This window comes from Lontra canadensis, unplaced genomic scaffold, assembly GCF_010015895.1.
Source record: "Lontra canadensis isolate GAN:19392208 unplaced genomic scaffold, GSC_riverotter_1.0 scaffold9, whole genome shotgun sequence".
NCBI lineage: Eukaryota > Metazoa > Chordata > Mammalia > Carnivora > Mustelidae > Lontra > Lontra canadensis.
The window spans coordinates 40,322,511-40,338,005 of NW_022631003.1; the positions used below are offsets into that span (position 1 = coordinate 40,322,511).

At 33.6% G+C, this 15,495-nt stretch overlaps 1 protein-coding gene across 1 annotated transcript in view; it reads left to right on the forward strand.

Moving 5' to 3' along the window:
- MUC19 (mucin 19, oligomeric) overlaps positions 1-15,495 on the forward strand; it is a 47,076-nt gene that overhangs the window by 4,725 nt on the left and 26,856 nt on the right. Inside the window, exons 10-24 of the mRNA XM_032854660.1 lie at positions 39-161; positions 1,237-1,353; positions 3,078-3,128; positions 4,419-4,478; positions 5,141-5,369; positions 6,330-6,444; positions 6,901-6,961; positions 7,183-7,280; positions 8,975-9,185; positions 9,909-10,031; positions 10,448-10,571; positions 12,259-12,394; positions 13,417-13,509; positions 14,332-14,422; positions 14,597-14,734. Coding sequence (XP_032710551.1) covers positions 39-161; positions 1,237-1,353; positions 3,078-3,128; positions 4,419-4,478; positions 5,141-5,369; positions 6,330-6,444; positions 6,901-6,961; positions 7,183-7,280; positions 8,975-9,185; positions 9,909-10,031; positions 10,448-10,571; positions 12,259-12,394; positions 13,417-13,509; positions 14,332-14,422; positions 14,597-14,734 — 1,770 coding nt within the window. The remainder of the gene's footprint in view (positions 1-38; positions 162-1,236; positions 1,354-3,077; positions 3,129-4,418; positions 4,479-5,140; positions 5,370-6,329; positions 6,445-6,900; positions 6,962-7,182; positions 7,281-8,974; positions 9,186-9,908; positions 10,032-10,447; positions 10,572-12,258; positions 12,395-13,416; positions 13,510-14,331; positions 14,423-14,596; positions 14,735-15,495) is intronic.

Consider the following 15,495-nt stretch of genomic DNA (forward strand, 5'->3'; position numbering starts at 1 on the left):
CATCTGTTGTTGTGCTAACATTTTTATTTCTCTGTTAGTGGAAAAGTCCTCATCGTTTGATTTGAGACATGGAGAAAGGAAACGTGAAGCTAAATTTGATTTTGGAGATTCTGGTTCAAATCGATTTGATGACACTGGCCTTAGTAAAAATGTAATAAAAGGTACTAGAGAATCTACTTTTAGTGGTATGGATGTTGCTAGTAAATTTTGTGCTTAAATTTCTCAATTATAAAATATATCAAATATTTCCTATGGACATACTTTTAATATTCTGGTAGAAGTACCAGTGCAAGAGGTGGTGGTGAGCATGCTGGTGGTAATTTTGAAAATTCAGGGGTGCCTGGGTGATTCAGTTGGTAAAATGTCTGTGTTTGGCTCAGGTCATGATCTCAGGGTCCTGGGATTGAGTCCCATGTCAGGCTCTCTGCTCAGTGGGGAGTCTGCCTCTCCCACCCTCTCCCGCTCTCTCTCAAATAAATAAGTAAAATCTTTAAAAATTTTTCAAAATTCAGGATTTGGTACTTGGTTAAAGAAAGTTGGAGGTAGGGGATTGATGGAATGAGCAGCAGCATGTATGTTGTCCGTGGATCCATGAATCTCAGGTCCAATGCCCATAACTCAGGCATTCTACTAACCTAGACTCTTGCTGAAATTGAAATGGGTTTAAATTTTTTTTATCATTTTTAAAAATAACATTTAAATTTTCCATTAGAGGGAAGGACTTTGTTTTCTAATTATGAAAATGAAGAAAGGAAGAGTGAAACTCAGTTTGGTTTTGGAGATTCTGGAGGCAACACAATCCAGTGGCCATAGTGGTAAAGACTTTGATGGAAATAGAGTAGGTGGTCCTGGAAGCTCTAGCTCCAGTGTTCTAGGTATTGGTGGTTAATTTCTGTGCCTAGAAAAATTCTGAATCATAGGATGCATGACAAATAATTCTCGTGACGATCATTTTGTATTCAGCAGGTGACTCAAGTGCAAGAAATGTGTATGGATATTCTGGTTGGTATCTCTGAAGATTCAGGATCAAATTTGGGGTCATCTGATCAGCTGGGGTTTGAAATCAATGGAATTGGTGGGAATGGAGAGAGGCAATGGATTTGTGGGGACTTGATACTTTAGTCCTGGATCTGACATCAGCGGCTCAGGCAGATTAACATGGACTCCATTCCCAAGAAATCCAAATTAATTTCTTCCTTCTTTATTTCTTTTAATCACATCTTGATTTTCCATTAGGAGAAAACACTTGGTCTTCTGGTTCTGGAAGTGGTGAAGGAAGGAAGGGTACAGCTGCATTTGGTGGTGTTGCTTCTGGACCAAACGAATTTGGTGAAACTGGCCGTGGTGGTACAGGTATCTGTGATACTGGAAAGGATGTTACTGGGTCTGGTTTCCACGGCTTGAGAATTGAGATTTATGTCTGATGATTAGAAAGTCAGGATTCTGAAATACATTATAAAATAGCAATTTAAATCACAAACATTTGTAATGATACAAAAAGCAAGCCAAAATTGTGAAATGATAAACTGTATGTAGATGTGATCAGGGAAAAGTCATTTAATATTGTTTGGCATAGAATGTAGAATGAGTTTTGTGGCTGTGATTATACTGATGTGGAGTTATTTTTGTTGCCTTTATGCACAACTGATTGGGAGTTGCAGAAGCTGAAGAGGTGGTTAGAGTAGCCAATAATTTGTTGGGTTTGAGCTTTGTATTCTGGATCTGGTCTTGGTAGTTTAAATTTTTTTGCAGGTTTATTTCTGATAAGAGTAAATGAGTTCCATCCCTTTTGAAAATCTCATAAATTTTAATATTTCTACTTAATGGAAACATTAGATTGAATAGTCTAGGAATTTGTGGTATGCATTGTTAAAGAATACTTATTATGACATGGGAACTATTTTGGTGCTGCTAGCAGTATTAGAAAGTCTTGGAAGACACTAGACTGGATGACCACAGAACTGTGGGTAGTAGGTTCACTTCTCGTGATATGGGTGATCTGAAAAACGTTCAGGATTCACATTTAGAACTCAACTTTAGGAATGATACATTTTTAAAAGGTAAAGTCTAATTAGCAGGAGATACATGGTAGTGTAGTAATGTTGACCTCTGTCCGGATTGACTATTAGTGAATCTGTTCAAAAAAGGCTTGGTCACATAGAAATAATAATTCTATTTTAGGTTGTTCTTAATCTTTGGACATCAGTTTTGAGGTCAACACTGCAATGGAAATGAGAAATTTGAAATCACTCATTATTTATGCCACCAATTTTGTTTAAACCCAGTTGGTACAATTGGTTTATTAGACACTGAATATTGAAGCCCCAGATCTGCTGTCATTAGCTCAGGTATTCAAATTTAGGATGTGTTCCTGAGAAATGTAGGCAGTAACTGCTTCTCATCTTTCTGTTTTGGAATGGTTACCAATTTGAAATTTTTATGCTATTGGGATGCCAGCTTTTGACTGCTTTAATTTTTTAAATGAGACAGACTTATTAATTAGTGTTCTTTCTGTTAGTATATCTAATGGCAGTGAACTTAGTGGCTTTGAAATAGCAAGTTCTGGATCTGTTGAGATTATTATCTCTTGATCTTAGACTTATTCAGAGGAACATCTCAGCTCAACTAGATTAATGGTTTTCATATTTCCAGTTTTTGTGACTGCAGACTCCTTTGTTCCATTGACATCTGGAAATGGCACCTAGATATCCCAAATGTAAAGCAATTCAAAGTGGGAGTAAGTGTGGTTGAAACTGAGATAGGAGACCCTGAGTCCTGTTAATGCAAACCTTTCTCTTTTCCTGAATACATTTTAAGGCAATTGATCTGGAATAAATTAACTTGATGTCAGTTCATTTGGTGATGAGGCATTTAATTTTATTTCTCCCACAGGTTGTTGAGTTGATAATATATATTTTTCTTATACAGCTTTACATTGTTCTAAGTCTGCTAGCATTAGCATCGATGAACTTGAATCCATGGTTTATCCATCAGATTTTAAAAACTTTTCTTTTCATATTTTACCAAGTGAAATGTATACATTTATGAAACAGCTTAACTATTTTATATTAAAATAGGTGTCACAAGCTCCTCTGACAGCAGTACCTCTGGACCATTCAGTACTCCAGGTAATTTGTTTTGTGGCTTTCAGTATTTAAAATCTCTATATATCTGATGCATATGTGCGTATCTGTGTATATGTATATCTCTATGTATAATTTTGAAATTTAAATGTTTTGTGGATTATTGATTTACTAGCATGTGATATTGTTATGTCTTTTCCATGTTGAACTGAGCTTCTAAATGCTTCTCTTTGAGTAATATGATTTACATAACCAACTGTATATTTTAAACAACTCCATTAATAAGATATATTAAGTTATACTTTAAAGGAATCTAAATAAAGCATAATGCAACTTCTTCTTTATCATTTTAGATATGTTATTTTTAAATGATTTTGTAAATAAACTAAGAATTCAATCTACTTCCACTTGACCTGGGAAAAGACAGCCTTTAGCAAAGACAAGTGGTCCCAAAATATACAATAAACGGCATTGTAAAAAAAATTTAAAAATTCTATTAAAATATTGATTTTTCTTGTTGTTGCTCTTTTATTCTGCTTGATTTTAGGCCTTGCTCTAAGATTTCATGTAAATTTACTTAGTCACATAAAATGCTTTGGAAATAAACAATCACAGAAAAGTATCAAGGGATATGAATTTTCCTCTTTGACCAGGAGAATTGAGTTCTCTTTAACATAGATAATTGACTTATTAGTATCAGATTGTAGACTGATTTAATAAAAATCTACCTTGGACCTGTTTAGCTAATGGCTCCCAATAAAAGTATGCTAGCAAAGTTTTACTTTTGAAGTTCAAAATATAGGTCTATGGGGGATGCCGCATATGTTAGTAATTGTACGTAACCCAAAATGAATAAGCTCACAATGATTTCTGAAAATACAATGACTAGTTGTTCAAGAAAAAATATGGATTTAAGAGATAATCATGTAAATGAACTTGGTAAATCACAGCTCTCACAAAATCAAATTATATATTCAGGATAAAGAAACCCATTGATGACCTTCAGAATCAGCTTCCAAGTTCCCATGTATAAGTTCAAGTGTCCTGTATATTTAAAATCAATTTATCAGAAAAAGAAAAAAGAAAAAAAAATTAATATGTGTCTTGAAATTTAAGGGGCGCCTGGGTGGCTCAGTGGATTAAGCCCCGAACTTTGGCTCAGGTCATGATCTCAGGGTCCTGGGATCAAGCCTTGCATCAGGCTCTCTGCTCAGCAGGGAGCCTGCTTCCCCCCCCCCCACTCTGTGCCTGCCTCTCTGCCTACTTGTGATCTCTGTCTGTCAAATAAATAAATAAATAAATAAATCTAAGTAATCCGTGCATTGTGTTAAATAGAAAAAGGATCCAATATTCCAGAAGCCATTCCGAAGTACTCAGAAGTGAGCCCAGTTATTGGTAAGTAAAAATGACTGGGATTTCTATATATATTTTTATGTCCAAGCCAGCCAGTATCTAATGGAATTACAAATTAGCCAAAATTTGGAACTGGTTTTAAACATTTGCCCATCATCTATCTGTTTCTGAATGACACCACATTTGTACTATTTTCCTCAAAGGTACACATACACATGCATGCACACACATATACACATGACACAGACACAGGTATACACATACGCATACATGTGCAGATGCATGTACATAGAGAAATAATATTCTTTACACTTATTTGCTATAAATGGTAATCCCCTTGTGCAACATTAGAAAGACTATCTCTACAAGAAGTAAAACAAGTAGGCAAACAGATCACAACTCCCTCTGTATATACCTTCCCCAGTAGAGACAATTTCCCTTTTCCATTGGAAACAAGGTGTTTTTATTCATGTTTTATTTGAGCAGAATAGGCACCATTATGTATTCCCAAGGATTAAAGTACTACTGTTAGTGTGTTTTTGCTATATGTGAGAAAGAAAAATACTGATTTAATGTGTTGGCTGTGAAAACAGAACCTTTCTGTGATGTTTTCTCTTGGTACATAAACACTTAAAAAATCAGAACTAGATGCTACATTAATAGTTCTAAATAATTATGAGTATTCTACTCTGAATATTTTGCAGGTGAAGCTACTACTTGGGGCAAAGGAATATATAAAGCTTTCAATGGCCTCATCTTTTCCTTTGAGTCTTCCTGCGCATACACTTTCTGCCATCACTGCGTTGAATCTGGAGGAGATTTCAATATTGAGATCAAACGAAAGAGTAATGGTGACTTTGAAAAAATAGCAGTTGAAATCGATAATAATGAGGTCTCTATTTCTGGTGATCGCATTCTAGTTAATGAAGAAAGGTAAATGCCACAGTGTTATGGATAAATGTTATAGAAGCACTTGGAGTAACCAGAGCAAAAAGAAAAAAAGGTTGAATAGGGAAAAGATGGTACTCTTTTCCTATTTTGGTTCTCATATTGGATTTTATAATAATTTCTTGGACAGGAGTCTGATAGAGGATTTTGTTTTATGTAGGATTGTAAAATACTATATTTATTCCTATAACAAGGTGGAGATAAAAAGAGTAGCTCTGTTGTTTGACTATTTTGAGTATCTAGATTTGGGGCAACGTGCATATTCAACCAATCTGCTAATAGAATATCTTAGTTTTCATTCGTATGTCTATCATTAAATATAAATATGGGACTTTCATTAGACTGAACCTTAGGCCATTGTTTTTAGAAGTAGCAATTCATATTTGGAAGGGATGCCATATTTGAATATTTTCCAGTATAAGAAGTTGAGGCATGATATTCTACTTGTGAACATTTCAAATTATTTGATCATTTATTTCTTATACAGAATGAGTTTTTTCTTTTTTTTTCTCCAAAGCCCCAAGGATTTAGTCATTGTTCCCTAAAAGTCTTTCAAATATTGGAAAAACAAAACCATTGTGTTTCTTCTTCTGAAATGAAAGGAAAAAGAAAGCTTTAATATATTTTTAAAATATTTTATTCATCTATCAGAAAGAGAGAGAGAGAGAGAAACAATGAAAGAGGGAACACAAGCAGGGGGAGTGGGATAGAGAGAAGCAGACTTTCCCCAGATCAGGGAGCCCGATGCGGGGCTCGATCCCGGAACCCTGGGATGACAACCCGACCTGAAGGCAGACATTTAACAACTGAGCCACCCAGGTGCCCTAAGCTTTAATATTTATTAGCCAGTATTATATTTATGACACTAAATATAGAACATGAATTATTTTAAAAGTTATAATACTATTTTTACCATTATATGTACTTGTATCTTAAACTTTTCAGAGTGCAGATACCATATGACAATAAATTGATACATATTAAAAAATATGGAGAACATTATGTCCTGAAAAGCCGTAGAGGAATCCTGTCTTTGATGTGGGACAAAAATAAACTCTCAGTAAGTTTGGGTCTGATTTTCTTACATTCCTGTGCTTTGTCTTCTTTGCTTTCAGTTATAAAACATTACATTGTAAGGAAAATAAGAGTTAAGGTTTATTGAAAAATCTCCACATTATGCACTGTACTAAGCATTATCTTATTTACAATTTAAAATACCTTGAAATACATACTGTTATTAATCTTGTTTTACAGGTGATGGAACTCGGGAAATTCAGGCTAATACAATCTAAATAATCAATCCAAGGACACACAGTTAATAAGAGGTAGAGTCAGGATCTTTCCAACTTCTAGATCCAGGCCCTCTAAAAGAGGATCGCTAATACATGCCTATGTACCCAGCTTAGGTAGAATTGAATATGAAGAGACAACATCATTTGGTTTGGGCAAACTTTGTCTTGAGGTATTTTTAATATTTTATAAACATGTACATGTAATTTTTTTTTTTTTTTTACAGCTTACTCTTCACAAGCAATATCCAACTTGTGGTCTTTGTGGTAACTTCAACAGCACTCCAGGTGAGATTTCAGTGCATAATGTCTAATAAAATTGCTTCCTGAAAGAAAATTATAAAATGATTGCTCATATTTGAATAAACCTAACAATAATTTGCATTTGTCTAAAGAATAAGAAATTGTTAAAATAAAAAATTATGTAGTCAATTTAGTTATATTTAGCTTGAAAATAACATGTATGTGCATAGTGAATATCTAGTACTAAGCATTGTTTTCTTTTTAAGGAGACAACATCAATGAGCACATTGCCAGTAGTAAAATTCCTGGAGATTGTCCCAAAGCTTTTAGTAAAAGCTATGAAGTTTGTGAAGATGGTGTAGAGGTGAGAGATTTATATTTCACCTAGTAGCAAATTTTGGCACTGTTCTCCTTGGTTTGTTTGTTTGTTTCTTTCTTTCCTTATGTTATGTTAGTTACCATACAGTACATCATTATTTTTTTTTGAGATTTTATTTATTATTTATTTATTTATTTATTTATTTATATTATTTTGGAGTAGAAATTTTGGATGAGTATAGGTACAACCACTTCTGAAGTTGTTATATAGCAATCCAAATTATTTATTATTTTTATTAATATATTTATTTATTATATATTTTTGAGATTTTATTTATTTGACAGAGATCACAAGTAGGCAGAGAGGCAGGCGAGAGGGGGCGGGTAGGCAGGCTCCCTGCTGAGCAGAGAGCCCGATGTGGGGCTTGATCCTAGGACCCTGAGATCATGACCCGAGCTGAAAGCAGACGCTTAATGACTGAGCCACCCAGGCACCCCCACATCATTAGTTTTCGATGTAGTGTTCCATGATTTATTGTTTGCGTGTAATACCCAGAGAACACTCACGAAAGAAATTAAAGAAGACACAAAAGATGGAAAAACATTCTATGCTCATGGATCAGAAGAATAAACATTGTCAAAATGCCTATGCTTCCCAGAGCAATCTATACTTTCAGTGCCATCCCAATCAAAATTCCCCCGGCATTTTTCAAAGTGCTGGAACAAACAATCCTAAAATTTGTATAGAACCAGAAGTTGTATAGCATATGAGATAGTTGTATAGCATATGAGAACTTACTCCTGGTTGCTCAAAAATATTAGCTCAGTGAGTATATAAATTTATGTTGAAAGCTAATGCATATTTAGTAAGGACCTACTATGTGCAAGACACTACGTTAAGCCAAGAGGATACAATATTCTATTTTTGTCCTAAAGGAACCTGTAATCTAGTGATAAACATACACAAAAAATAATAGACAAAAAAGCAATCTTTGAAGATTTTATTTCGCTTAATCTTATACCTTACTTGGAAAATGTTATCAGCTATCTTAGGAGTTAATTGGTCCAAATTGTTCAGAGAGTTAATTGGTCCAGATTGTTCATTTGCTTGACTGTGGTTTTCTATTTCTCTGCACAAACATATGCACAGTTATGTGGTAGTTAAAATATGTTGAAATTTGAAATTTGTATGTTCAATAATGTATGTATTTACCTCCTTACTTCCTTACCAACATGAGAACAAATACATTGTTTCCAGAGCTAACTCCCATGGCCCCCACCAAGAAAGCCCACAGTGACTCTATTTCACCGCCTGTTTGCTCACCAAATATAATAAGACTAATAGACAAAGCACCAGTTTCCCTTCTGTCTTTTATGGTATCAGTCATTTACCATCCCATTCTCTGGCATTGACAATAGCTCTTTTTTCTCACCCCTTTTATTTTCTCAAGTTGTAAATTTCATGTCACCTTTGGAGAAATTTTGGATGAGTATAGGTACAACCACTTCTGAAGTTGTTATATAGCAATCCAAAATGCCAGAGGTGAAGGATTCTTTTAGGAGTCACTGTGCTAACTATATTTCAAAACTCTCCATTTCGAACAGCATTCAGCAACTCTCCCTGCCAAGCTACAGATTATCATGCAAAACCAAATACTTCTGAATTTTATCTCTTCCTAAATGTTTATTGATTGCCATTTTTTCTTATGTTTTAATAAAACTTCACACTTTATTTTGTAGTACTGTGACAAAATTATTGGAACTTACTTTGAGAAATGTAGAAAGGTCGCCGCTTTTTCCAATGACTACAGAATGATTTGCGTTAATGACTATTGCCAAAATCCAGGCAAAAATTCTACATGTGACACTTATTCAGAGTTGTCCCGCCTCTGTGCCTCAGATGGTCCTGGTATCTATGAATCCTGGCGAGATGATTCTGATGTGACTTGTGGTAGGTTTTAAATTTTATTGCAGATTCCAAGCCAGAAAGTTTCTATAGCACTTTAAAGTTGAGCTATATTTCAAAGTAATGTTCTTAAATGATTGTAAGCCCTAAAAGGGATCTTAGATATGATGGAGTCTCATCTCTCCCAGGTACTTACAAGGAAACAGGACTGTTTTGGTGAAGTGACTTGCCATAAATGACAGTCCTTTGTGATAAGATCTCAATTAGGAACTTTCTAGTGTATAATTTGTAAAAGTTACTGGGAAAAATGAGAAATTCTGCAAAAACTGAAAAAAAGTAACTGGAGAAGTTATCAAAAGTATGTTGATTAGTACTGTGATTTTCTTTCAAAAAATTAGTAAAACATAGATGTGAATTTCACACAAATATAAAAGTACTTTCAACTCATGCTTAGCTCAATCCTTTTAAGTTAAAAAACAAGTAGATCAATTTCAAAGTAAGATGAGATGTTATTACATATATAATATACCTTTATTCCTAATTTCCATCTTCATTTTTTATTTTTTCTACATATTAAATATTGTAGCACAAAATAATGCATGAGAAATTGGCACAATTTAATTGTACTGAATAATTTTAAAGACTGACTCATGTCTAGAAAATTAGACTCAAAGAATCCCATTTGAAAGATCCCTATTAGAATATTATGTATTTATCACATTAAATTCCCTCTCATTCCTATGTATACATATTTCTGTATTTCTCCAGGAAAACCTAGATGCCCAGAAAAACATATCTACAAAGAATGCGGTCCCTCAAATCCTGCAACTTGTTCTAATGTGGCTCCTTTTCAAGATAGTGAATGTGTGAATGGCTGCTTCTGCCCAGAAGGTAACCACACCCTGTAAAAATGTTTACACTAAAACAACTGAAAAAGTGACTCAAGAATGGTGGGTCTTATTTCTAACCAGATATTTAATGAAATCACCTATTCATAATCCATCCCTCTAGCAAACTGCAGAAGAGAAGTAGAGAGACTTACAAAGTTAACCTGTATGTCTATTTCTTTAGGGCCATGGTACTCCACAAATGATCCCCTAGTCCTGTATTGGGCTCCTTAGGAATGTTCCATGGCTCCAAAAATTTTACTCTTGCCAGATTTCAAACTAAGGTTAATTGCTAAATGGAACTTACCATTTTAAGTGCATGTTTACACTTGAAAGAACTAGCTCGAGAGTGATTTCACAGTTCACTGCTTGAGAATTTGCTGATGTTTATATAATTCTTGTACAATGTATTTTTCCTAGGTTATCTATTGGATGATATTGGAGAAAAAGGGGGATGTGTATTAAAGACTGAATGTCCCTGTAGCTTACATGGAAAGATCTATAAGTCAGGGGAAGTCCGAAGAGGTCCTTGTGGTTCTCAGTGGTATGTACATGCTTTTTGTCCACATTTTGTTAATAGTGAAATAAAACTAATATTTTAATCTAATTTGAAATAATTCTAGGTCCACCCTTAAAATAAACTTTTTGGAAATAAATACTGCATTTTCCGTGTTGATAGTTTGTCTTTCATTTTTAAGGGAAAGTTTAGTGTGGTTTTTAAATAAAATATAATAATGAATCTTGGAACACTGAAAAAAATAAAATAAAATGGAAAAATAAGATTAAAAAATGTGTGAGCTTTCATTGTATCTTTAAAAAGTAATGTTTTTCACTAACTAAAATAGTGTTTCAAAGAGTAAACCAATTGGCTTTTGCAAATATAGAGCAAAGAATAATACAAGAGTATGGTTACAACAATGAAACAATAATTATGCTAATTACCAAAAATATTTAGTAAAATGTATAATCAGAAACAGCCCACTAGTTTTCAGATAATTTTTGTATGTGACTATACTGGTGAAAATATATTTGATCTTTATTTATATCTTTGTATATATTTGTGCATATATATATTCATGTTTATATATATGATGTTTATAGATATATTTAATAAGTGTATTTCAGTGTGCCAAAAATTAGTGTATATTATTTGAATTCAGGAACAATATGCTGATCAGAGAGCATACCCCATTCTTCATTATGACTTTTCTCTGAAACTCTAAATTTCTGCAGAACTCCAAAGGACTTTTCTAAAAATGTACTGTGTCTTTGTAGGGAAATAATTTGATTCAATGAAAACTAATCTATTATTTATACTATAGTATGTTCCTTATAAATGAGAAATGTTCCTGTTAGTGTGGCAATAATATATTAGTAATAATTATGAATAACAATAGCTATGATTTATTGAATATCTAGGACAATGCAATCCTAGAGAAATATCATATTAGCTACAAATATGACCCACATGTATAATTTAACATTTTTTAGTTTATGTGTTTTTAAAAAGCAAAAAGGTAGGGGTAAATTTAATTATAATTATGTATTTTATACATCCAAAGTGCAGTATTAGCATCTAGAAATGAAATTAGTATAAAAAGTTAATGAGAGATTTTATAATCTGTTTCTCAAATTAATGAGAGATTTTTACAATCTGTTTCTCAAATTAAGTCTTAAAAGTCTATATTTTATATTTATAGCAGAGCTCAATCTAGAACCGTCACATTTCAAGTAATCAATAGCTATATGTCTCTATACTGTATTGAACAGTGAGGGTCTACAATGTGGCATGTAGCAGTTGTTTTAGTACTAATAGTGGAATGTATTCCATTTAAACAAATCTCTGAAATCCAGTTTAGAAGTTTTTATGTATTTAATGCAGGCAGAAGCTATTATTTTAGTCCATGGAATTCAAGTCCTTTAAAATGCCAGAATGCCACCATCAATGACGCACTTGATCAGAGTTGAGATGTTGATTGGAGAATGAGGCTGGTCTAATAGAGGCTTCTGGCTGGCTCAGTCAATAGGCATGCGACTCTTGATCTTGGGGCTGTGAGTTTGAGCCCCATTTTGGGTGTAAAGATTACTTTAAAAAATTTCTTTTAAAAGATGGTCTAATAAACCTTAAGTAAATATCTTAACTTAAATTTTGATTTTTAACATTGGGATATTTATTTTCCTCATGGGAAAACACAATTGATGACCTTAACATAACTATTGCATTTTAACAGCACGTGCCAGAATGCTAAGTGGTCTTGTACGGAAGCATTATGTCCTGGAAGATGTAAGGTGGAAGGAAATTCAGTCACCACCTTTGACGGTATTAAATACTACCATCCTGGAAACTGTCACTTCTTGGCCATCCACGTATGTAATAGCCTGGAATGCTTGAGAAAATTGATGTACACACACTGAGCTATTCAACTGATTTAAAACAGTCTTCACTTTAAGTTACTGTTTAAATAGCAAGCAGCCCCTCAGTGATTGGTTACATATTTCAATGTCTGTTTTCTGTCACATACTGACATTGACAATTGCTATTCCCTCTACTCCTTAGAAGTTCCTTGTGAAACAAACAAAAAAACCCCAACATTTCCTTCATCATTAGTAACTTTATAAATATACTGGAAAAATATTTCCTTTTTCTACTTTTCTTTGCTTGTGTTCACTAATGCTTCAGTTGAGATGATCTTTTTTGTTCCATGAAACACCTTCCTTTTTCATCATTATCCCTTTACATTTATTTATAGTTTTTTTTTAAGATTTTATTTATTTATTTGACGGACAGCGATCACCAAGTAGGCAGAGAGGCAGGCACAGAGAGAGGAAGGGAAGCAGGCTCCCTGCTGAGCAGAGAGCCCGATACAGGGCTCGATCCCAGGACCCCGGGATCATGACCTGAGCTGAAGACAGAGGCCTAACCCACTGAGCCACTCTGGTGCCCCTGTTTATAGTTTTTATAATACAATATCACCAGTATGATAGAGGCTATCCTTACTTTTAAATTCTTTTCAGGACTAAAACTTTAAGGAACCTGTATTTCAATAAAGGGGGATTCCATCTTGTCGCTTTGTCTTCAGCTAGCACATTCCCTTGGAGGAGAAGACAAAAAGTAAAGATAAAAGAAAAAAAAATGATGACAATGAAAATACACTAATCACAATGTATTAATATAGTTTATGCAAGATACTTGGACCTTCCTCCGTAAAGCTTTTAGACGATTCTAGACTTATCATAGAGTGAACCAAGTTTTATTTTCAGAGCAGACTGATTATATGTAGGAATTGTGCGTGTTTAAAAAAAAAGTGACTTGTAAATGAATCACACAGTAATAGTGTACCATCAAGGACATTTTGATAAATGTATCAATGAATTGCATTTTTTAACAGCATAAAGACTGGTCTGTTAGTGTTGAACTTCGTCCTTGTCCAAGTGGCCAGTCAGGAACGTGCTTAAATAGTGTTACACTCCTCTTAAATTCGGTAAGTAGTCAGCTTCCTAAACTTTATCCAGAACAAAATTGAATAATTACTTCACAAATTCAGAAATTTTGTGGCTGAAGAGAGGCTTTACTGTGTGAATTGAAATCACAGAAAGAGTATGGAGAGGGTGGCTGGGTGATGGACATTGGAGAGGGTATGCGCTATGGTGAGTGCTGTGAGGTATGTGTAAGCCTGATGATTCACAGAACTGTACCCCTGGGGCAAATAATACATTATATGTTAATAAAAATAATTAATTAAAAAAAAAAGAAATCACAAAAACATCGTACAGAAAATTAGTAAAGTCTCTGGAAGAGCTGAGTAGTTCTAAGGCTCCTTAAGTGTATAAAAATTATCATATACACACAACTGATGTGCTAATTATAGATAAACCTATGTGCTTATTAAATTATTAAACTCTGTTTAAGAAGAGTTTAAGAAGGCAATTACATTTGTTTAGAATTTCACATATTTGGAATGGACAATGTAAATGGAAATAGAACTACAGGGGGAGGGAGGACACCAAGACTGGCCTTTGGCACTTAGAAGCCTTTTGACCTTTGGAAATGTGAGTCACCTTCCTGGGTCTCAGTTTCTTCATCTACCGATTGGGGATGAAGATTCCTTTAGAGTCCTCCTCAAAGAATTGGTATAAGAAACAACATATGAGGAGTGCTTCAAAAAATATTCTGTATTTTAGATATTTAAAACTAGTCCAATCAAATAAACATTTTTATGGCACAAAAATTTAGGTTCATATATTGCATTAAAATGAATTAAAATTACAAATTAACATGAACTAACAATTGTTTTAAATATTAGCCTATTTCAGGTAACAAGTATGTATTCAGTAGGAATGGAACAATCACAAACAATGGGATTGAATATACAAATCAAAGTTATGATGATTCAGGTAAGTTTAATAATACCATTTTAAAATAAGTGTAAGATGCATTCATTTGTTCAGTTTTTAGGGACATTAAATGTTTGGTTTTTAACATATATTAAAGCATAAAACCATTTTAATAAGTCAGAAACTGTTCAGTGTTTCAATTATTACTATTAATGTAAATAATTATTTTAATAGGTGAAGTATATGTCTTCAAAGCATCTTCCTCATACCTTCAAGTAGAAACAAACTTTGGTGTAAAAATGCAAATACAAATTTCTCCTGCGATGCAGTTGTATGTTTCAGTGCCACCTAACAGTTTCACAGATACTGTAGGTAAGTCCTCTGGATACGTTTTTATTTCCAAGGCTCTACTGTGACCATTATTTCTTTTGATTTGGAATTGTCTCTCCATTAATGACATTAGAGCATAATGAATTTTTACTTAGTCTTCCCTTCACTATTTCAGTAAAACAGTTTCAACTGATAGTAAAGACAGCTTTATTTATTACAAAATCTGTTCCCAAGTGATTTTCTGCAAATTTAAACATTTTAAGGTTCTTAAATTAAGGTTTCCTAAAGTGAGGTTTGACAATATCTGTTATACATAACTTTGCTAAGATAGATTATGAAAGCTTTTACCTATAGAAGAAAAACATGAAAATATTATACATATACATCTTTTGAATATCAAGTTTCAAATGCATGCTACATTACAATTTGTCTTTCTGCTGATAGATGACATGGTCATCTCTTTCATGGAGGTTTTCTGTCACAGAAATCAGCTTTTACATACTGTCATGGATGGCAAACATAACAAGCAAAACAATGGGAAAGCTCATATTTAACTAATTTCAAACCGCCTGAGCTTTTGCAACATGTCTTTACTTGAGAAGATGAACTTATACATAGGTAAAAATGTAATTCATGGGTCAGAAGACTCTAGATAAGAAAGCATGTAGCCCTTAGCATGATTCAAGTCTCCACACTAATATTGACCAATGTGCAGTCATGAATGCCCTGCTTGTAAGCATGCTTCCCACCACCTTGTTAAAGGAGGTTATGTTACAGCAACACACAGGAAAAACACCATATTT